General features: G+C 44.7%; 2 protein-coding genes across 2 annotated transcripts in view; one reads left to right on the forward strand and one right to left on the reverse strand.

Annotated features, from left to right (window-relative positions):
* Nucleotides 1-9,720, reverse strand: part of znf526 (zinc finger protein 526) — a 57,896-nt gene extending 48,176 nt beyond the window's left edge. Inside the window, exon 1 of the mRNA XM_063198388.1 lies at nucleotides 9,636-9,720. The gene's annotated coding sequence lies outside the window, so the exon portion shown is untranslated. The remainder of the gene's footprint in view (nucleotides 1-9,635) is intronic.
* A 757-nt stretch (nucleotides 9,721-10,477) lies between these two features.
* The window catches only part of LOC134448820 (glycogen synthase kinase-3 alpha-like), a 34,631-nt gene continuing 22,608 nt past the window's right edge, over nucleotides 10,478-22,500 (forward strand). The window contains exon 1 of the mRNA XM_063198480.1: nucleotides 10,478-10,655. Within this exon, the coding sequence (XP_063054550.1) occupies nucleotides 10,478-10,655 (178 nt within the window). The remainder of the gene's footprint in view (nucleotides 10,656-22,500) is intronic.

A 22,500-nucleotide genomic window follows, 5' to 3' on the forward strand; every position in this document is an offset into this window, starting at 1 on the left:
ATAGCAACCAGAGACTACCCTGTATCATAGCAACCAGAGACTACCCTGTATCATAGCAACCAGAGACTACCCTGTATCATAGCAACCAGCGGAGAGCAGAAGAGGAGACTACCCTGTATCATAGCAACCAGAGACTACCCTGTATCATAGCAACCAGAGACTACCCTGTATCATAGCAACCAGAGACTACCCTGTATCATAGCAACCAGCGGAGACCAGAAGAGGAGACTACCCTGTATTATACAGGGCTGGACTGGCCATCGGGCATACCGGGCATGTAAATAGGGGCCCACCGGGCATGTAAATAGGGGCCCACCGGGCATGTAAATAGGGGCCCACCGGGCATGTAAATAGGGGCCCACCGGGCATGTAAATAGGGGCCCACCGGGCATGTAAATAGGGGCCCACCGGGCATGTAAATAGGGGCCCACCGGGCATGTAAATAGGGGCCCACCGGGCATGTAAATAGGGGCCCACCGGGCATGTAAATAGGGGCCCACCGGGCATGTAAATAGGGGCCCACCGGGCATGTAAATAGGGGCCCACCGGGCATGTAAATAGGGGCCCACCGGGCATGTAAATAGGGGCCCACCGGGCATGTAAATAGGGGCCCACCGGGCATGTAAATAGGGGCCCACCGGGCATGTAAATAGGGGCCCACCGGGCATGTAAATAGGGGCCCACCGGGCATGTAAATAGGGGCCCACCGGGCATGTAAATAGGGGCCCACCGGGCATGTAAATAGGGGCCCACCGGGCATGTAAATAGGGGCCCACCGGGCATGTAAATAGGGGCCCACCGGGCATGTAAATAGGGGCCCACCGGGCATGTAAATAGGGGCCCACCGGGCATGTAAATAGGGGCCCACCGGGCATGTAAACACCTTTCTGAAAATCGGGGCCCACGAGGGGGCACTGCAGGGCCCACCGGAGAGTCAGTTCTGTGCCACTAATTATGAGGGGCCCTTTAAAGGGGTGTGCCACTAATTATGAGGGGCCCTTTAAAGGGGTGTGCCACTAATTATGAGGGGCCCTTTAAAGGGGTGTGCCACTAATTATGAGGGGCCCTTTAAAGGGGTGTGCCACTAATTATGAGGGGCCCTTTAAAGGGGTATGCCACTAATTATGAGGGGCCCTTTAAAGGGGTATGCCACTAATTATGAGGGGCCCTTTAAAGGGGTGTGCCACTAATTATGAGGGGCCCTTTAAAGGGGTATGCCACTAATTATGAGGGGCCCTTTAAAGGGGTATGCCACTAATTATGAGGGGGGGGCCCTTTAAAGGGGTATGCCACTAATTATGAGGGGCCCTTTAAAGGGGTATGCCACTATTTATGAGGGGCCCTTTAAAGGGGTATGCCACTAATTATGAGGGGCCCTTTAAAGGGGTATGCCACTATTTATGAGGGGCCCTTTAAAGGGGTATGCCACTAATTATGAGGGGCCCTTTAAAGGGGTGTGCCACTAATTATGAGGGGCCCTTTAAAGGGGTGTGCCACTAATTATGAGGGGCCCTTTAAAGGGGTATGCCACTAATTATGAGGGGCCCTTTAAAGGGGTATGCCACTAATTATGAGGGGCCCTTTAAAGGGGTATGCCACTAATTATGAGGGGCCCTTTAAAGGGGTATGCCACTAATTATGAGGGGCCCTTTAAAGGGGTATGCCACTAATTATGAGGGGCCCTTTAAAGGGGTATGCCACTAATTATGAGGGGCCCTTTAAAGGGGTGTGCCACTAATTATGAGGGGCCCTTTAAAGGGGTGTGCCACTAATTATGAGGGGCCCTTTAAAGGGGTGTGCCACTAATTATGAGGGGCCCTTTAAAGGGGTGTGCCACTAATTATGAGGGGCCCTTTAAAGGGGTGTGCCACTATTTATGAGGGGCCCTTTAAAGGGGTATGCCACTAATTATGAGGGGCCCTTTAAAGGGGTGTGCCACTAATTATGAGGGGCCCTTTAAAGGGGTATGCCACTAATTATGAGGGGCCCTTTAAAGGGGTATGCCACTAATTATGAGGGGCCCTTTAAAGGGGTATGCCACTAATTATGAGGGGCCCTTTAAAGGGGTATGCCACTAATTATGAGGGGCCCTTTAAAGGGGTGTGCCACTAATTATGAGGGGCCCTTTAAAGGGGTGTGCCACTAATTATGAGGGGGCCTTTAAAGGGGTGTGCCACTATTTATGAGGGGCCCTTTAAAGGGGTATGCCACTAATTATGAGGGGCCCTTAAAAGGGGTGTGCCACTAATTATGAGGGGCCCTTTAAAGGGGTGTGCCACTAATTATGAGGGGCCCTTTAAAGGGGTGTGCCACTAATTATGAGGGGCCCTTTAAAGGGGTGTGCCACTATTTATGAGGGGCCCTTTAAAGGGGTATGCCACTAATTATGAGGGGCCCTTTAAAGGGGTGTGCCACTAATTATGAGGGGCCCTTTAAAGGGGTATGCCACTAATTATGAGGGGCCCTTTAAAGGGGTATGCCACTAATTATGAGGGGCCCTTTAAAGGGGTATGCCACTAATTATGAGGGGCCCTTTAAAGGGGTATGCCACTAATTATGAGGGGCCCTTTAAAGGGGTATGCCACTAATTATGAGGGGCCCTTTAAAGGGGTATGCCACTAATTATGAGGGGCCCTTTAAAGGGGTATGCCACTAATTATGAGGGGCCCTTTAAAGGGGTATGCTACTATTTTGGGGCTTAATACAGTTAAAATCATTGACTGGGGTTTATAAAGGTGGTAAAGTGTCTTATTTATCATGTAAGCCGTTGTCTTGTTTTAAGACAACTTAAAAGAGGGAGCATGATGTCGCTAAGCTGTCGCATGATGTCTGAAAGTCAATGGATCCGTGTAGCATGCTATGTTAACTTGTCTTAAAGCGCATAAAACGCTTAACATGAAAAATAAGACCACGCCCACTCAATGCAAAAGCGTGGGCTCAAGTTGGGTCTCCTAAGGGGGCGTTGTCCCCTCCTTCTTCTATTTTTGAGGTGTTTGCTCAAGACGTGCGCTACCGCCATTTATTCTCAACCTCAGGACTCCGAAGGTCTCCTAACCGAAGGTCTCCTAAAGGGGCGTTCACCCGACATAAAGTGGATACCGGAAAAGGAACAAAATGACGCTTCTTGTTACATCCATCTTCTTTGGTAGCCTAGTGCAGTGGTTCTTAACCTGGGGTGCGGGCACCCCCTGGGGGTGCACCAGAGATTCCTGGGGGTGCGCAGAATTTTGTTTGTGTTGAGGTTGTGACCAAAATTATGCTTGCAAACATTATAGTTAGGTCAAATTAAGAGCAAATTATAACATGTTATGGTCCCTATTTTAAGTCATTAAGGTATTGATTAATGTCTCAAGTAAGAATCATTGTAATTAATCACTCAAAAAAATGTTTTAGCGCATTTACACCTGCAGACGTTTGGGATGGGGGTGCGCGGCTTGGGGGCGCAGGTAAAGGGATACGTTAAGAGAAAAAGGTTAAAGGGACACTATGTGAGATTTTTAGTTGTTTATTTCCAGAATTCATGCTGCCCATTCACTAATGTTACCTTTTTCATGAACACTTACCGCCAGCATCAACTTCTAAGTATTCATTATGACTAGAAAAATTGAATTTTTCATACATGAAAAGGGGGATCTTCTCCATCGTCCGCCATTTTGAATTTCTAAAAATAGCCATTTTTAGCTGCAAAAACGACTGTACTTGGACCATACTAGAAACTATTTGTTCATTACTTAGCAAACTTTCATGTAGGCTAAAGATCACATTTGGCAATAGGCAATCCAGTTTCCATGAGCAACATATAGGCCGTAGGGTGACAGCCCTTTTCGTTCAACCTCGCTCCACAGCTTCCGAACAGCAGGTCCCTTAGATTATGAAACGACCAAAGCTATGTTCAACTTACCGTGAAATGTCCGCTTCATGTAATCGTGCACGTAATTAAAACGGTGACATTTTAGTAAGAAATCTTACCCTCTGTAGGGAATGACGATTTTTACGTCACTGGACACCATGTGACCGTTTTAAACCAATCACGTAGCCGATTTACGGCGAAAAAGTGGCAAGCCGTTTGAAAAACTGAAAATAATGACAAGCCGTCTGTCTGACCTACCTATAAGAATCTCCCAAAATACCCTTTTGAAAAGGGTATATAATAACAATTATCAAAAATAATACTCGTGCCTACATTTCTGGATTGGGACAAATTCTAAATAAATAATAAATAATGCTTTATTTACTGAACAAAGCATAATTATGCTATTGACATTTCATACTGTGGATTTGAGCAATTAATGGAAACAATTGCAATAAGTAGGCTATAGATAACCCAGACTATTGATAACCCTCTAAGTGATTGTAACTCCAAACAGTGCTTTGTTTATAGCACCAACAACTATTGTGCAAGTGGATGATAAGGTTACCTTTTCATGTTCACATATAATAACAATTATCAAAAATAATACTCATGCATATATCTCTGGATTGGGATAAGTTCTAAATAAATCATAAACAGTGCTTTATTTACAGCACAAGGCACAATTTTGCAATTGACATTTCATACTGTGGTTTTGAGCAATTAATGGAAACAATTACAATAAGTAGGCTATAGATAACCCAGGCTATTGATAACCCTCTAAGTGATTGTAACAGTGCTTTGCTTATAGCACCAACAACTATTATGCAAGTGGATGATAAGGTTACCTTTTCATATTCACATTAATAAATGGAAATAATCTAATGATCAATGATAAGGACCATTCAGGTATTCATGTATTCATTTATTCACTAATAACTATACAACAAATAAAAAAATCAAAACAAGTGGCATACACATGAACCGGCATTTTCATGAACTGTGTGAAAGCATCCAGGTACACATCTTTTGCGCATGCCACAGCAAATGACTTCAGTGAGATTGAAGTTTACTGCAGTTGGGGGCCATGGGCATGACATGCCAGGACTGTGACTAAGCAGCCTCTTCAAAAGCAAAGCTGCTGTGTAAAGTGTCCGTGTCTCCTCTGCTGTGGTTGGTTGCTTTGACTTCCTCCTTTCTGTGTCGCTGTCTGTCTGGCTCATTTCGCTGGACTGAGTCGTCTCCGCACCTGATGGTAACAAGTCCAAGACTGCATTCGTCGACAAGTTCTCAGCAAAAACCAGTTCAGATGTGTTGCGTTTGGCGGGGGTGTGGAACACTAGCTGAGGAAAATCACGACTGAGCCTCTTCTTCAATATATCCTGTCTGTAAACACAAATCAACAAAAAAAGAGGCATATCAGTACAAGCATAGTGGGGCTTCATGTAGTCGCTGATATGCAATAGCCACCCTCACACATTAACTCGGAGTGAATAAATAATATTGGTGGAGTTTACTTGCTATGCAACAGATATAATACCAAGTATTCCCAAGGGAAGCACATACTGTAACGAACATCACACTATCAAGAATACTGCCATCCTCCTTATTACAAGTACAGTATGTGCAGATGACAAGCAGAGTGTTAGAGAATAATTTCAGTCAATTTCAACATGCAGTTGTAATGCTCACACTACCCTGGACGTGTCAGTACTAGAGATTTTTTTTTCTTCTTCTTCAGCCTTTTCCGAGATTCTGGTCATTGTAATGAGGGCAGCGCTTTGTTTACATTTCAAAAAACATTTTTATTTATTCCCAAAAACATCCAAAAGGTTATACAACATCAGCCGACAACTAGCAAACAGCGACACCCTTTAAATATTTGGAGTAGGCCTATGTTGTAAACAATGTAAACAAATGCTGCCCCCATTAGAATAGCTCATATCTCGGAAAGGGCTGAGCCGAAAAATGTGCCATCACCGGGTACTGACAAGTTAAGGGTATGAGCAATACAACAGCATATTGAAATTGACTGAAGTGGTCCTTTAAGTCACATGCGTGAACTTTCCCTTGGATTTGACAAATTCGTAATACACTGACTTGCAATTACCTGTAGGTTGAAGCATCAACAACTTCACTTGGGCAATAAAGGCCTTCCTCAGTTGGCTCATCCTCAGCACCTCTTGGTTGATCAGCAGCCTTTGGCGGATTACCCTCTTGCAGAATAACTTGTAGCTCAGATCAAATGTTGGCCCAATCCTTACAAAAATATAGAAGATGTGTGTTGTGAGAGCTTTCTTTGTGAGAACAAACTGTCTCAATCATAGGACACACATTGTACTGTGTTTCTATATAAAATTAAGATTGACTTACTGTTCTTTCTCTGCTCTGACAGGCTCACTCAAAAACCTTGTGTACTCTCTGTAGCAACTTCTGTGGTACTGCACCTCCAGAGCCACACAGTCTCTGTCCTTGATGTGAATGAGGATGCTCTTGGCTTCCTTTACTTCAGCTGCTTCCTGCAACTTGCCTTGTACAAAAGAAAAGAAAAAAGAATGAATAAATAGACAGGCAAACAATTAGACATTTTTCCTGGTGGAGTGGTATTGTAAAAAAAAAAATGGCGATGGGTGTTGCACCCCCCAAAAAAGCATTCCGTAGCCTCTTACTGCAGTGCAGATGGGGTTGCCAGCGGGCTTATTCACTATTTGCTGAAAACTACATCATAACAACATTGCTATGACAGTGCAGAGTAACAGATTAAGACATACATATTAAAATTTTGGTGACAGTAAGGTTATAACATAGGTGCTGTGCTAAGGGGTTAAGCACACAGATGTACAGCACAGCCAGGACACACCTCTTGAGCCTGGTCACTGAGGCTGCCCAGGGACAGAAGCGGAAAAATCCCAAGTGTACAAGTGAGAGAGGGGGGCAGTGGGGGGTAGGGGAATGGCACGGGGGATGGGATGGCAGAAGCAGTGTCTTAACCAGACAGGCCATCAGGCTGAGGAGCCACATTTCTGAACAGATATTCAGAGTCATATCAACATCAGGCATGCTTTGACATCCATATAAACATACCCTATCCTATTTAAGACAAAGTGTGATTCATTTAAACATCTAAAACCTAAAACACTGGGGGTACTATAGGCATGGGGATGTTTTGCAGGCTATTGGAATGTAATTTCACACCCACACACATAACACATTATGCCAATTCACACGTGCATTCATATTAGAATTAGACAAAAAAACAATGATTGTGCAGCAGTGTGGGCTAGATAGTCAGTCAACTTCTACTAACATCTCTCTCTCTGTGTGTGTGTGTGTGTGTGTGTGTGTGTGTGTGTGTGTGTGTGTGTGTGTGTGTGTGTGTGTGTGTGTGTGTGTGTGTGTGTGTGTGTGTGTGTGATTTGGGGGATGGGATGCATTCGCATAGACTGTGTGGTGGGGGTGAGAGAAATCTTACCTGCGGTTTAAGTCTGTGTTTTCGTTCTCTTTGACGTCTGCCACTCGCGACGATAAATTTGCTGTCTTTCTTGCAAATCATGCAGACAGCAGGAAGAACGGGGCCAGAGCTCGTGATGGCCAAGCTTGATCTGGATCGCAGTTTCCTGGTCGGAGTGGTGGTCACAGCCGATAAAGCGGAGGTAGCCTGGCTAGTTCGGGGGTCTTGTTGGCCATCTCCCCTCTCTGCCTCTCGCAAGACACGTGTGACTCGTTCAATTTCCCGCTTGTCAATAAACCTCCGGTAGCATGTGGGATGGAGAGCCGCATCCTCGGGAATTTCGTCAAACTCCAACTCAATACATTGCTTAAAATGTTCTGCTACGTCTCTGCACTCACCCTTCAATTCTAGCCGCTGCCGAAAATTTCGATATGTATTGTATTCCACCGTATATTGGTGAAATTCTGTGTTTCTTCATGCTTGACCGAAGATATATGCATGTAACACAACTTGCGTTTCGAAGATGTCTTTTTTTGTACATTTTCGGTCGAGATTTCGTCTTCCTCGGTACTACTAGATGATCGACCAGCTCCTTCGGTAGCCATGCTACTTCCGTTTACTCCTCATCTCAGCTGACATAGCAGTTAGCTGATTCGTTCCTTCTGATGACGCTTCAACCGTGGCACCTCTCGAGGCGAAAAGTATTATTACGCCGGCCGAATATCTACATACGCCTCGGAGACAGTAGTTCGTCATTACACGTTGCGAATTTGAATAGCCTTGCAGTGCGGACTATTCCGAACAGAGGTTTTAAATCCTCTATATAAGTCTTTCTTTTTTATGAACTGAATGTCTGTTTGTTCGGAGGCTGTGGAGCAAAGTTCGGTTTCTGAAGCACTTTTCGAGGGTCACCTTCCGGCCTAATAGTTGCAGTACCTTTTTTGACCATTTCCTGCACAGTGTCCCTTTAAGAACCACTGGCCCAGTGCATAGAGCTCGAAAGTCCCGCCCCTTAGTTCCGCATTTCACGGGACCTAAGCTGACCATCTAACAACATGGTAGCGTGTAAATATCTTCCGATCACAGTCATTATATGCGCTGGGCTCCAAATATGCTGTTTAAGAGGCTAGATAAAGATTATTCATGCAGAAGCATCAATGTTTTGTTCCGAGGCCGTTTGCATGAAAAATGTGAAGAAACACAGCTTTCTAAAAAGTTTGGGGGTTCGTACGAAAAATTAAACAAAAATATCAGAAACAACATATGTGGAGCTCGTGGCACAACTCGAAGGGGAACGAAATATCATTTTAATACCGCCATTGGATTACATGCTACGATTTTCAGCTAAAAACGCCGTTGAGGTCCCATGAAATCGGGGGAAGTGACGTCACTTTCGAGCTCTATTATCACTTGGGGCCCACTCGAAATACGGTAGTCAAAAAGGTTCGGGGCCCACCTCGGGGCCCACCTCGGGGCCCACCAATTAAGAATAAAACTCAAATAAATCAACAGCAGCACACACCAAAATATGTCTATGATTATTATTTTTGGAAAATTATTTCAAGGCCCATTTGGAATACCTTCAGGGCCCACTAGTAGGCCCCGGCCCATAGGTTGGGAACCACGGGCATAGTGCATCCCACTCCACCCAGCTCCGTGACTAGACCTTCGGAGCGTGTAGCGAGCACTGCGTGCCGTGTGTAGTGTCTAGAATCTAGACCAGTGTTTCCCAACCTTTTTTGTCTTGTGTACCCCCTAAGTCTTTTCGTTGTGCCATGAGTACCCCCTAATTAATTTTCCATATCATTTTATCTGTCCTGATGTGGCTGCTCTATACATTTGTTATAATAATAACACTTTTCCAAGTACCCCCTGCAGTGTGCTCGCGTACCCCTAGTGGTCACGTACCCCTGGTTGGGAAACACTCTAGATAGATGTTAGTGTAGCCTACTGCAGTGCGTCTGGACATTACAGCATATCCACCCACTAGGCTACGTGACTGTAGTGTAGTGTGGACCTCAGCCTACAGCATTTCTAATCTACGGCGTTACTACTAGGCTGTGTAGTAGTGTGTGTGAGGACAGTACAGCATCTAGGCTTACTAGGCGTACTAGACTGTGAACGGTGCGCTAGTTGCCCGCGTGTGTGTTCTGTTGGCGAGCTGTTGGCGGCGCTCTCCGATTTCTCGCCAGGTCTCGAGACACCGCGGTCTCGTGGCTGACGGCAGCCCGAAAAGGACCCGTCGTCAGGCGGCGCTGTCCACTTTTCTCCGTAGTCTGCCGTGGCCGCGAGAGGCCTCCTCTTGCCTCCCCGTTTCCGAATCTCTTTACTTACCAAGCAGAGCAGACAGAGCCCTCGTGCAGCGCAGCGCAGCACCAATCGTCCGTCTCGCGGTGGTCTGTGTAGCAGTTGTCCCTCTCGAACGTTCCTGTTTTCGAGCGCCAGTTATGATTTAGTAGCAATTCATTTCAGCTTTTAGAAATAGAACTAGCCGACGGAGAGCCGTCGGTGGTTAGAAATGCAGCCAGGGTTTGCTAAAAGACGCTGGGGAGGAGAGAACCCACCCCCGCCTCACCATTGGCTCATTATGGGTTAGCTGAGGTGTTGATTGGACAACTCGCGTGTCAGTCAGTCTGTGCTGTCACAAACTGTGTCAAGCCCCTGCAAAACAAGGGTTTAGGCGGCAGTTGATGTTATCAATTTGAAAACTGTGGATGACATTTGTCAGAATAAATGTCTTGTCTACTTATGGGTGTTAATTGCACTTTTAACTGAGTGTGTGTCAGGTTTTACATGCACAGTAACCTACTCAACCACAAATACACTAGTAAACACCAACACTCTTTTATTTACTGTTACGGACTCTGGGTTAATTTGGGGAGAATTCAGTGTTGATTCAATGTGTAAATGCCTCAAAAGGAAGGAAAAAAACAACTTCATTTTTCTTTACTACATTACCCATGGTCCAGTGCGGTGGGCTGCGCTGTTGAGTCCAACCAACAGATCAGGCAGACAGAAGAAAGGGAGGAGGCATCCATCCTTCTTTAGCCGTTAGCTTCCCATTTCAGTGACTCCTTAAAAATATATATTAGATTTTAGTGTAAATATTGAGAACACCCATTGGCCCAAAACATCGACACACTTCACCCTGCCCCCCCACACATTCGCACCCAGCAATGAGCGGCAGCGGGCGGCCCAGGACCAGCTCGTTTGCTGAGCCCCCGGGGGGCACCGGAGCTGCTGCAGCCGGGGCCGGAGCAGCCGTGGCCGGGGCGAGTACCTCAGGAAAGCCTGGCGCCTCACAGGCCGCTGGGGGGAGTTCATCATCGGCGTTTGGAAACTTACGACTCAGCAGTGAGTATTTGTTTTTATTTAACTGTGTCATCGAGAAGGGGGGCATGGATAAATACTAGTCTGAAACTGTTTAACCAGACATTTGATGCTCCTGCGATATTATTCTGTCCTCGAGAAAATATTCCAATAACCTTAGCCAACATAAGCTCGGCTAGCTAAAGCTAACTAGCCTTGTTTTTGTCAACGGAACGAGACCACCAAGGGCTTTTTTGAGCGCAGAAGAAAACAAGACTGTGCAAAGTTAGCAACCGTTAGCGCATCTATATGGTGTCCTGTAACGTGGCTACTCAGTCGAAAACAAAAGATTGCGGTAAAGCACATCGATTTGTGTTTGTGGAAGAATTGGGGCACCAGTGCAACTTAGCCGACAGGTAGAGCATAGAACTAGCTTAACTGGCAAAGACGTCGTGTCGGTATTCGGGGAACAAAGCTCAGGGGTCCAACCTCTGCTCTGGCTCTGGGTAACACACAACGTGGGCAATAACAAGCAGCACAGCTGCTTATGTCGTTTTAATCGCAGGGTGTTTTGTGCATGTAAGGCAAGTGTGTGTGTTTGTGTGTGTCAACCACCTTCTGGGGTCATTGACAGCGGCGGCCTGTCTGCTGAGACAAGGCCGAGGAAAACATCACATTATCCGGCTGGCTAGGCAGGGGACTGGGCTTCATCTCCGCGGTTCGCTGTCATGTAGCAGGTTGTTTACTACGGCCCGAAACTAAAGCGATGTCAACACCATGTAGTAGATGTGGCATCTCCTGCACTAGAAAACATCTGGTGGTCACGAACATCAGAATTGCAGCTAAACTCGCCGCTGTCTGATCGAGTAATTTTGTCATAGTCAGAAATGGGTCAAAGGGATCTGTCAAAGTCAGTGTTGTGGTCGCAGAAAGGCAGAGCAGCGTCAAGCAAGCAGCAGTGCATTATCGAGCAGGCTGCCTTGTAAGATGCCTTGTAAGATGCCTTGTGAAACAGTGTTGCATTGCATCCTTGTTTGGCTAACGTGAATCAAATGTAGTGTTTAAGTGAAAGCCTATTGGGAAACGCTAACTCCCATTGTCATTGTGACACAGTAGACACAGCACACACTAGTGAACACTGCACACAACGAAATTGCATTAATGACTCACCCGTGCTAGGGGGCAGCCCTCAATGGCGCCCCTGGGGAGCAGTAAGGCGGGACAGTACCATGCTTAGGGTACCTCAGTCATGGAGGAGAATGGGGGAGAGCACTGGTTGATTACTCCCACCACCAACCTGGCGAGTTGGGAGTCGAACCGTCAACCTTTGGGCTACAAGTCTGAGACCCTAACCGCTTACCCATGACTGCCCAAAGTGTAGTGTTAATGTGGTGTTTCAGTGTAGTGTTAAATGTAGTGTTAAAATGTGCGTCTGGAAAGTGGTGGTCACCTGGAGACCCACAATCCCACTGTTGGCTAGCCTGGGCGAAAAGCCGACTGTTGACTCCGTCAATCAGTCTTCCAAAAGCCATGAGGAATCCGTCTCCATGGACGGTGGGAGATGGTCTGATCATACTCTATCATTTAAATTAATTGGAGTTCCAAACTCAAATTAAAACCCATATTGTGCTTTATTAGCATGCCTGTTACGTTGTAGCGTCGCAAGAGCATACATATAACAAAACGAAAGTGTGAATATAGTTACCTTAACCAATCAGTAACGGAGCTCGCGGGTGAGTTCTACGTCACCACTCTCAACTGTTTGCTGATTGGCTAAACACAGAGAGAACCGAGCTCGAGGCTTTTGCCAGACGATGTGCGGAGCCAAAATCTTTGGGTGCAGTACATGGATGGCGTCGCCAGGCTAACTTTTAGCCACCTGCCATGGGGCACCTAAGTCTCCACCCCTTCCGGGCGGCTTGTGGGGCTGGGAACGCAAACACTTTTGACTGGGCTGTAATGGACAGATCAAAGCTATTTTCCGACCCACCTCGCATTTCCCCGTCGATCACACATATGCTGTGCCTCAGAATTAATAACAACCAATGGTGTGCTTGTTGACTTCACTTGGCAAGCGATTTTTGAGTTGTGTGTGTGCAATAATATGTAATTATTTGGACTACACAACAGACGTCGTATGTCCGACGTGCAGCCACTTAAGCCACGGTGCAGCGGTAGGGTTGGCTGTGCCTCGGTTCACGTCAGATATGCGAGGCGCACATGTAGTCTTTAACACAGTTTTGCGCAAAAGCTAAAATAACGTTTCTTGCGTGTCGAAAATGAGTGGTCTTACGACGCAAATCCAAACCTTTCAAATTCACTGTCATCATATGTGAAATCCGGAGCACATGCCAAACGGGATGAGGATTTAGCTTGACTCGCTCCATTAACTCGCATTCAAAATGTTGAGCGCTCCAGCCCCACGGATCGGAAGTAGAAGGGCGTGACTTAGGTGCCCCATTGAGACCTGTAGGAAGTGAAAGCAGCCTGTGGCCACAAACACACATGTCCAAATGTCCAGTGCAGGGGTTCCCAACCTCTTCCAGCTCGAGGCCCACTTCAAGTTTTCGCAAATGTTAGGGGCCCACCTCTGACCCAATAAACAGTAAAATTCAAATAAATCAATGGCGACACACACAAAAATATGATTTTGATTTTTAGGAAATTATTTCAAGGCCCACTTGGTATACCTGCAGTGTCGGTGCCCAACGGGTTCCGCCTGCCCGATCCATTCCCTTTGCTCACTGCACATGCGCAGTATGACGTATACGGAAGGGAAATTGCCTGATCTGTTCCGTTATTTTTTTACTTTGTCGTTTTAAGTGTTTATTTTCCCGGAGGAAGTTTGCGTTTTAAACTGTCTGTTTTATAATAATACAGAACCGTCACAGAAACGCCAAATAAGGTCACCAACTGGTCAGCTAACCAACTAACTATTCAGAGCACAATATCACGTTATTTACAGCGACAAACGGCATTTGATGTGAAACAACGGTATAAAGTAAATGTATAGTATAAATATATAACATATCTCTTTGTGTTAATGTTCTGGCGGCTGTAAAATAAACATTTAAAACGTGAAAGTCAGTAGGGAACCGATCAGGAACGCGTTGGGCACTTACATGCAGGGCACAGTTGGAGAACCACTGGTGTAGTGTTCTGTGTTGGGATGTTAACCACACACACACACACACACACACTCACTATACACACACACTCACTATACACACACACACACACCGATAATCACTGGTCTAGTGTTCTGTGTTGGGATGTTAACCACACACCAGAGGTTGCGCTAGACTTTTTCACAGTCCGTCATTTTGACGGACAGGGTTGAAAAAAATCTGTCATCGCCCATTTTTTAAATTTGTCACCTCTTTCTCAATGTGGGGGGTCGCGACCCCGCACTAGGAACAACACGTGCGCAATTGCGGCCAATTAAAAGTAAACCGCTGTGAATACATCCCCTTTCACTCGACATTCATTCTCCAACTTTGAGGATAGAGTCCATTTTGCTGTCCACTTTCTCTCTCTGCCCCTTTCATTGCACTGTTTAAAAAGCTGCAGATATCTCTCACTGACGCGTGTCTGATTCAGTGTTCAAGCGCTATGGTCACCACAAGCACTTTTTTAAAAGACGCGTGCAGGGCTTTATCCAACAGCTGTCAGTCACTCTTTTTGCTCTGATTAATGCACCGATTGTAATACAAAGGCGCAGTGTTAAATAATATTTGCGTTGGGCTTCACATGCACGATGTAAAGGAAAGCCGTCTTGCAGAAAGGTTTAGCCCAGGCAGGCGACAAAGGCACTGAAGCCTACAACAGGAAGACGATCAGATTTTGCAAAACTTTGTTGAAAAAAGCCAGCGACGGTAAAGGGAGCCACTCTATAGCCTATGTAGCCCCATCGGCTAGATATGTTGGCTCTGGGAGCGAGGTAGTTGTCTGAAGTTGTCTGAAATAGCCTAAATAAAAATAATAATGGGTGAACCAGCTATCGAAATGAGAGAAGGATAGCCGTTACTGGCAACGTTTGTCAAGTTGTAAGTTGCGTTACCTGATAATATTTTGGCTCTTGAATAACCGTCGTTTTTATTATTTAGTTTATGTCCTGAAGCTGTTTTAGACCAGTTGCCTTTGAGTGAAGGTTCTGGCTAGCAAACATGCTATTCGCATATTTGTTTGTTTCAAGCGGGGAGTTATGAAACAATGCTTTTATGAAGGACGATAGATGAGGGAGGGACAACTTCGTCATTGGCAGAAAATCAGATAGTCGGTAAATGTAGTAGTCCTAGGTCTACAAATAGTTCTAAATCTTAAATTAATCGAAGTCACACGTGTGTGGTGGCAACGTCTTCTTTATTTTAATTCATTACTTGGAGAACGTGCAGAGGCGCGCGCTCTGCTGCAGCCAGCCGCACAGCCCAGCTGCTGCGCATGGTAGACTATGAGAAGCAGGGAGAGAGGGAGAGAGGCGGACGATAGTAGCAAGAAATTATCTGCGCTGATGATAACTATGCCTAATTGAAATGCATATTTGCTCTACTCGATAGATGTGTAGGCCTACTTAAACTTGTAATTTATTTATCATCACCCTGAATATTGATCCGTCAAAATGACGGACAGGCTTCAGATTTTTCCGTCATCCTTCAAAAAAATCCGTCAATGACGGACATTTGTCGGTTAACGCGACCTCTGCCACACACACACACACACACACACACACACACACACACATTATACACACACACTCACTATACACACACACACACACACCGATAATCACTGGTCTAGTGTCAGGGTGTATGCAGGGTTTTAAAAAGTATTAAAAGGTGATAAATTAAAAAAGCAAAATTTAATGGCCTTAAAAGTTGTAAATTTGCTCAAAAGGTATTATTTTTTGAAAAACGAGGTGTTTTTTAGTTGTACCATTTTGACAAAAAAATTGATTGATTCTGTATCTGAGGACAGTATTAGGGCAGTCATGGGTATGCGGTTAGGGCGTCAGGTTGCCAACCTGCCAGGTTGGTGGGGGAAGTAATTAACCAGTGCTCTTTCCCATTCTCCTCCATGACTGAGGTACCCTGAGCATGGTACCGTCCCGCCGCACTGCTCCCTTTTTGCAATAAACGAAAATGTAATGTAATGTCAAGGAGGTAGAAATTACAAAAGATGTCTTTTTAATACTTGCATCGGAGTGTCGTGATGGTTGTAAAAAAATCTTAAGGTAGTGAGAGGGTATTAAATGGTAGTAAATTTGACTTCAAGATTGGTGTATATACCCTGAGTGTTCTGTGTTGGGATGTTAACCGGTAACCGTTTAACCGATAGTCGACCAGATCAACGTTAACCGTAGTGGTGTCAACAATGATCGATTAGGCGATGCAATCCAATGCTTGCCATGGACGATCCGGAATCACACACACACACACACACACACACACACACACACACACACACACACACACACACACACACACACACACCGATAATCACTGGTCTAGTGTTCTGTGTTGGGATGTTAACCGGTAACCGTTTAACCGATAGTCGACCAGATCAACGTTAACCGTAGTTAACCCTAACCCCACCGTTTGTCTCCCCAAAATAAAACCCTTGTTCCTCCACAAGTAGGCTAGTGAACAATGATTGGGGAAAATGTACAATACAAAGGGCACAAACTAGCATTGTGTGACAGGAGCCTAACCATTCCAAAATGAGGGCACAACTTGTTTCACGGGCCGAGAAAGACGCGCAACAGGACAGCGTATCATAAATGGCAGTTATAGAATTTTCAGTTAACCGGTTAACCACCGGTTAATGAAGCTTGGTAGTCGGTTAAGACTTTTGTTAAATTTCCGCCATCCCTATTTTTGTGTGGTGGCCACAAACGAATATGTTCAAATGTCTTGTGTTAGGTCTCGTGGCCACATGTCCAAATGTCTTGTGTTAGGTCTCGTGGCCACATGTCCAAATGTCTTGTGTTAGGTCTCGTGGCCACATGTCCAAATGTCTTGTGTTAGGTCTCGTGGCCACATGTCCAAATGTCTTGTGTTAGATGTCGTGGCCACATGTTCAAATGTCTTGTGTTAGGTCTCGTGGCCACATGTCCAAATGTCTTGTGTTAGATGTCGTGGCCACATGTCCAAATGTCTTGTGTTAGATGTCGTGGCCACATGTCCAAATGTCTTGTGTTAGATGTCGTGGCCACATGTCCAAATGTCTTGTGTTAGATGTCGTGGCCACATGTCCAAATGTCTTGTGTTAGGTCTCGTGGCCACATGTTCAAATGTCTTGTGTTAGGTCTCGTGGCCACATGTCCAAATGTCTTGTCTTCTGTGTCCTACTTCTCACTGTGTGTGTGTGTGTGTGTGTGTGTGTGTGTGTGTGTGTGTGTGTGTGTGTGTTAGGGATGGGATATCGGTATCGGTGTATCGGTATCGGGTTCAGATATCAACATATTTTCAGAGATCGGATCGGATCGGAATTTTCCCAAAGTATCGGAATTTTCAAAGGACTGATATTGAGCCAGGTGTAATGTTAATTTGAAGTCATAACACTTGCATATTAGTTTTCAGGATGGGATTGTTACTTTTTTACTTGATACTTTCACTTATGAATTGGTTTCCTGTTCTTCTGACTTCCTTTTCTGACCAAATAGTCATCTCGGGCCTACCTCAAGTTGAAATTCATATATGAGATTTTGGTATTGGATCGGAGTAGTATCTGTATCGGCAGATATCCAAATTTAGATATCGGGATCGGATCGGAAGTGAAAAAATGTGTATCGGTGCATCCCTAGTGTGTGTGTGTGCGTGTGTGCGTGTGTGCGTGTGTGCGTGTGTGTGTGTGTGTGTGTGTGTGTGTGTGTGTGTGTGTGTGTGTGTGTGTGTGTGTGTGTGTAGAGCAGAGTAGTAGAGTAGAGTAGAGTTGAGTAACTTTATTGATCCCCAGGGGAATTTCTTGTAAATTCAGTGTGTGTGAGAGAGTGATTTTTCTTCTGGGTCCCAACTTCCCCCTTTCAGCATCTTACTGCATCCACAGCACAAAATCTTAATCTTCTCAGGGCAGCTAGTCAAGGTGGCGTTAGTTGTCAATGTGGTGTGTAGCTGTTGGTTGTCAAGGTGGTGTGTAGTTGTGTGTTATCAATGTGGTGTGTAGTTGTCAATGTGGTGTGTAGTTGTGTGTTGTCAATGTGTTGTGTAGTTGTGTGTTGTCAATGTGGTGTGTATGTGTTGTCAATGTGGTGTGTAGTTGTGTAGTTGTCAATGTGGTGTGTAGTTGTGTAGTTGTCAATGTGGTGTGTAGTTGTCAATGTGGTGTGTAGTTGTGTAGTTGTGTATGTTGTCAATGTGGTGTCTAGGTGTTAAGGTTGTCAATGTGGTGTGTGTTGTCAATGTGGTGTGTAGTTGTGTGTTTTCAATGTGGTGTGTAGTTGTGTGTTGTCAATGTGGTGTGTAGTTGTGTAGTTGTCAATGTGGTGTGTAGTTGTCAATGTGGTGTGTAGTTGTGTGCTGTCAATGTGGTGTGTAGTTGTGTGTTGTCAATGTGGTGTGTAGTTGTGTGTTGTCAATGTGGTGTGTAGTTGTGTGTTGTCAATGTGGTGTGTAGTTGTGTGTTGTCAATGTGGTGTGTAGTTGTGTGTTGTCAATGTGGTGTGTAGTTGTGTGTTGTCAATGTGGTGTGTAGTTGTGTAGTTGTGTGTTGTCAATGTGGTGTTGTGTAGTTGTGTGTTGTCAATGTGGTGTGTAGTTGTGTAGTTGTCAATGTGGTGTGTAGTTGTGTAGTTGTCAATGTGGTGTGTAGTTGTGTGTAGTTGTGTGTTGTCAATGTGGTGTGTAGTTGTGTGTAGTTGTGTGTTGTGTAGTTGTGTAGTTGTGTGTTGTCAATGTGGTGTGTAGTTGTGTGTTGTCAATGTGGTGTGTAGTTGTGTGTTGTCAATGTGGTGTGTAGTTGTGTAGTTGTCAATGTGGTGTGTAGTTGTCAATGTGGTGTGTAGTTGTCAATGTGGTGTGTAGTTGTGTGTTGTCAATGTGGTGTGTAGTTGCCTTTTGAAGTTAACACGTGCTCCTCAACGGTGAAGCGCTTTCATGCACTTCTGACACGTGACGCGGTTTGTCAATGTGGTGTGTAGTTGTCAATGTGGTGTGTAGTTGTGTGTTGTCAATGTGGTGTGTAGTTGTCAATGTGGTGTGTAGTTGTGTAGTTGTGTGTTGTCAATGTGGTGTGTAGTTGTGTGTTGTCAATGTGGTGTGTAGTTGTGTGTAGTTGTGTGTTGTGTAGTTGTGTAGTTGTGTAGTTGTCAATGTGGTGTGTAGTTGTGTGTTGTGTAGTTGTGTGTTGTCAATGTGGTGTGTAGTTGTGTAGTTGTGTGTTGTCAATGTGGTGTGTAGTTGTGTGTTGTCAATGTGGTGTGTAGTTGTGTGTTGTCAATGTGGTGTGTAGTTGTGTAGTTGTGTGTTGTCAATGTGGTGTGTAGTTGTGTGTTGTGTAGTTGTGTAGTTGTCAATGTGGTGTGTAGTTGTGTGTAGTTGTGTGTTGTCAATGTGGTGTGTAGTTGTGTGTAGTTGTGTGTTGTGTAGTTGTGTAGTTGTGTAGTTGTCAATGTGGTGTGTAGTTGTGTGTTGTCAATGTGGTGTGTAGTTGTGTGTTGTCAATGTGGTGTGTAGTTGTGTGTTGTCAATGTGGTGTGTAGTTGTGTGTTGTCAATGTGGTGTGTAGTTGTGTGTTGTCAATGTGGTGTGTAGTTGTGTGTTGTCAATGTGGTGTGTAGTTGTGTGTTGTCAATGTGGTGTGTAGTTGTGTGTTGTCAATGTGGTGTGTAGTTGTCAATGTGGTGTGTAGTTGTGTGTTGTGTAGTTGTGTGTTGTCAATGTGGTGTCTAGGTGTTAAGGTTGTCAATGTGGTGTGTAGTTGTGTGTGTTGTCAATGTGGTGTGTAGTTGTGTAGTTGTGTGTTGTCAATGTGGTTTGTAGTTGTGTGTTGTCAATGTGGTGTGTAGTTGTCAATGTGGTGTGTAGTTGTGTGTTGTCAATGTGGTGTGTAGTTGTGTGTTGTCAATGTGGTGTGTAGTTGTGTAGTTGTGTGTAGTTGTGTGTTGTCAATGTGGTGTGTAGTTGTGTGTTGTCGATGTGGTGTGTAGTTGTGTGTTATCAATGTGGTGTGTAGTTGTGTGTTGTCAATGTGTTGTGTAGTTGTGTGTTGTCAATGTGGTGTGTAGTTGTCAATGTGGTGTGTAGTTGTGTGTTGTGTAGTTGTGTAGTTGTCAATGTGGTGTGTAGTTGTGTGTTGTCAATGTGGTGTGTAGTTGTGTGTTGTCAATGTGGTGTGTGTTGTCAATGTGGTGTGTAGTTGTGTGTTTTCAATGTGGTGTGTAGTTGTGTGTTGTCAATGTGGTGTGTAGTTGTGTGTTGTCAATGTGGTGTGTAGTTGTGTGTTGTCAATGTGGTGTGTAGTTGTGTGTTGTCAATGTGGTGTGTAGTTGTGTAGTTGTCAATGTGGTGTGTAGTTGTGTGTTGTCAATGTGGTGTGTAGTTGTGTAGTTGTGTAGTTGTGTGTTGTCAATGTGGTGTGTAGTTGTGTAGTTGTCAATGTGGTGTGTAGTTGTGTAGTTGTCAATGTGGTGTGTAGTTGTGTAATGGTCAATGTGGTGTGTAGTTGTGTAATGGTCAATGTGGTGTGTATTTGTGTGTTGTCAATGTAGTTGTGTAGTTGTGTAGTTGTCAATGTGGTGTGTAGTTGTGTGTTGTCAATGTGGTGTGTAGTTGTGTGTTGTCAATGTGGTGTGTAGTTGTGTAGTTGTGTGTTGTCAATGTGGTGTGTAGTTGTCAATGTGGTGTGTAGTTGTGTAGTTGTCAATGTGGTGTGTAGTTGTCAATGTGGTGTGTAGTTGTGTGTTGTGTAGTTGTGTAGTTGTCAATGTGGTGTGTAGTTGTGTGTTGTCAATGTGGTGTGTAGTTGTGTGTTGTCAATGTGGTGTGTAGTTGTGTGTTGTCAATGTGGTGTGTAGTTGTGTGTTGTCAATGTGGTGTGTAGTTGTGTGTTGTCAATGTGGTGTGTAGTTGTGTGTTGTCAATGTGGTGTGTAGTTGTGTGTTGTCAATGTGGTGTGTAGTTGTGTGTTGTCAATGTGGTGTGTAGTTGTCAATGTGGTGTGTAGTTGTGTGTTGTGTAGTTGTGTGTTGTCAATGTGGTGTGTAGTTGTCAATGTGGTATGTAGTTGTGTGTTGTCAATGTGGTGTGTAGTTGTGTAGTTGTGTGTTGTCAATGTGGTGTGTAGTTGTGTGTTGTCAATGTGGTGTGTAGTTGTCAATGTGGTATGTAGTTGTGTGTTGTCAATGTGGTGTGTAGTTGTGTAGTTGTCAATGTGGTGTGTAGTTGTGTAGTTGTCAATGTGGTGTGTAGTTGTGTGTTGTCAATGTGGTGTGTAGTTGTGTAGTTGTGTGTTGTCAATGTGGTGTGTAGTTGTCAATGTGGTGTGTAGTTGTGTAGTTGTGTGTTGTCAATGTGGTGTGTAGTTGTGTGTTGTCAATGTGGTGTGTAGTTGTCAATGTGGTGTGTAGTTGTGTGTTGTGTAGTTGTGTAGTTGTCAATGTGGTGTGTAGTTGTGTGTTGTCAATGTGGTGTGTAGTTGTGTGTTGTCAATGTGGTGTGTGTTGTCAATGTGGTGTGTAGTTGTGTGTTTTCAATGTGGTGTGTAGTTGTGTGTTGTCAATGTGGTGTGTAGTTGTGTGTTGTCAATGTGGTGTGTAGTTGTGTAGTTGTCAATGTGGTGTGTAGTTGTGTGTTGTCAATGTGGTGTGTAGTTGTGTGTTGTCAATGTGGTGTGTAGTTGTGTGTTGTCAATGTGGTGTGTAGTTGTGTGTAGTTGTGTAGTTGTCAATGTGGTGTGTAGTTGTGTGTTGTCAAGGTGGTGTGTAGTTGTGTAGTTGTCAATGTGGTGTGTAGTTGTGTGTAGTTGTGTGTTGTCAATGTGGTGTGTAGTTGTGTGTTGTCAATGTGGTGTGTAGTTGTGTGTTGTCAATGTGGTGTGTAGTTGTGTAGTTGTCAATGTGGTGTGTAGTTGTGTGTTGTCAATGTGGTGTGTAGTTGTCAATGTGGTGTGTAGTTGTGTGTTGTCAATGTGGTGTGTAGTTGTCAATGTGGTGTGTAGTTGTGTGTTGTCAATGTGGTGTGTAGTTGCCTTTTGAAGTTAACACGTGCTCCTCAACGGTGAAGCGCTTTCATGCACTTCTGACACGTGACGCGGTTTGTCAATGTGGTGTGTAGTTGTCAATGTGGTGTGTAATTGTGTGTAGTTGTGTGTTGTCAATGTGGTGTGTAGTTGTGTGTTGTCAATGTGGTGTGTAGTTGTGTGTTGTCAATGTGGTGTGTAGTTGTGTAGTTGTGTAGTTGTCAATGTGTTGTGTAGTTGTGTAGTTTTGTGTTGTCAATGTGGTGTGTAGTTGTGTAGTTGTGTGTTGTCAATGTGGTGTGTAGTTGTGTGTTGTCAATGTGGTGTGTAGTTGTGTGTTGTCAATGTGGTGTGTAGTTGTGTGTTGTCAATGTGGTGTGTAGTTGTCAATGTGGTGTGTAGTTGTGTGTTGTCAATGTGGTGTGTAGTTGTGTGTTGTCAATGTGGTGTGTAGTTGTGTGTTGTCAATGTGGTGTGTAGTTGTGTAGTTGTGTAGTTGTCAATGTGTTGTGTAGTTGTGTAGTTGTGTGTTGTCAATGTGGTGTGTAGGTGTGTAGTTGTGTAGTTGTCAATGTTTTGTGTAGTTGTGTAGTTGTGTGTTGTCAATGTGGTGTGTAGTTGTGTAGTTGTGTGTTGTCAATGTGGTGTGTAGTTGTCAATGTGGTGTGTAGTTGTGTGTTGTCAATGTGGTGTGTAGTTGTGTAGTTGTGTAGTTGTC

This window comes from Engraulis encrasicolus, chromosome 5 (assembly GCF_034702125.1).
Source record: "Engraulis encrasicolus isolate BLACKSEA-1 chromosome 5, IST_EnEncr_1.0, whole genome shotgun sequence".
NCBI lineage: Eukaryota > Metazoa > Chordata > Actinopteri > Clupeiformes > Engraulidae > Engraulis > Engraulis encrasicolus.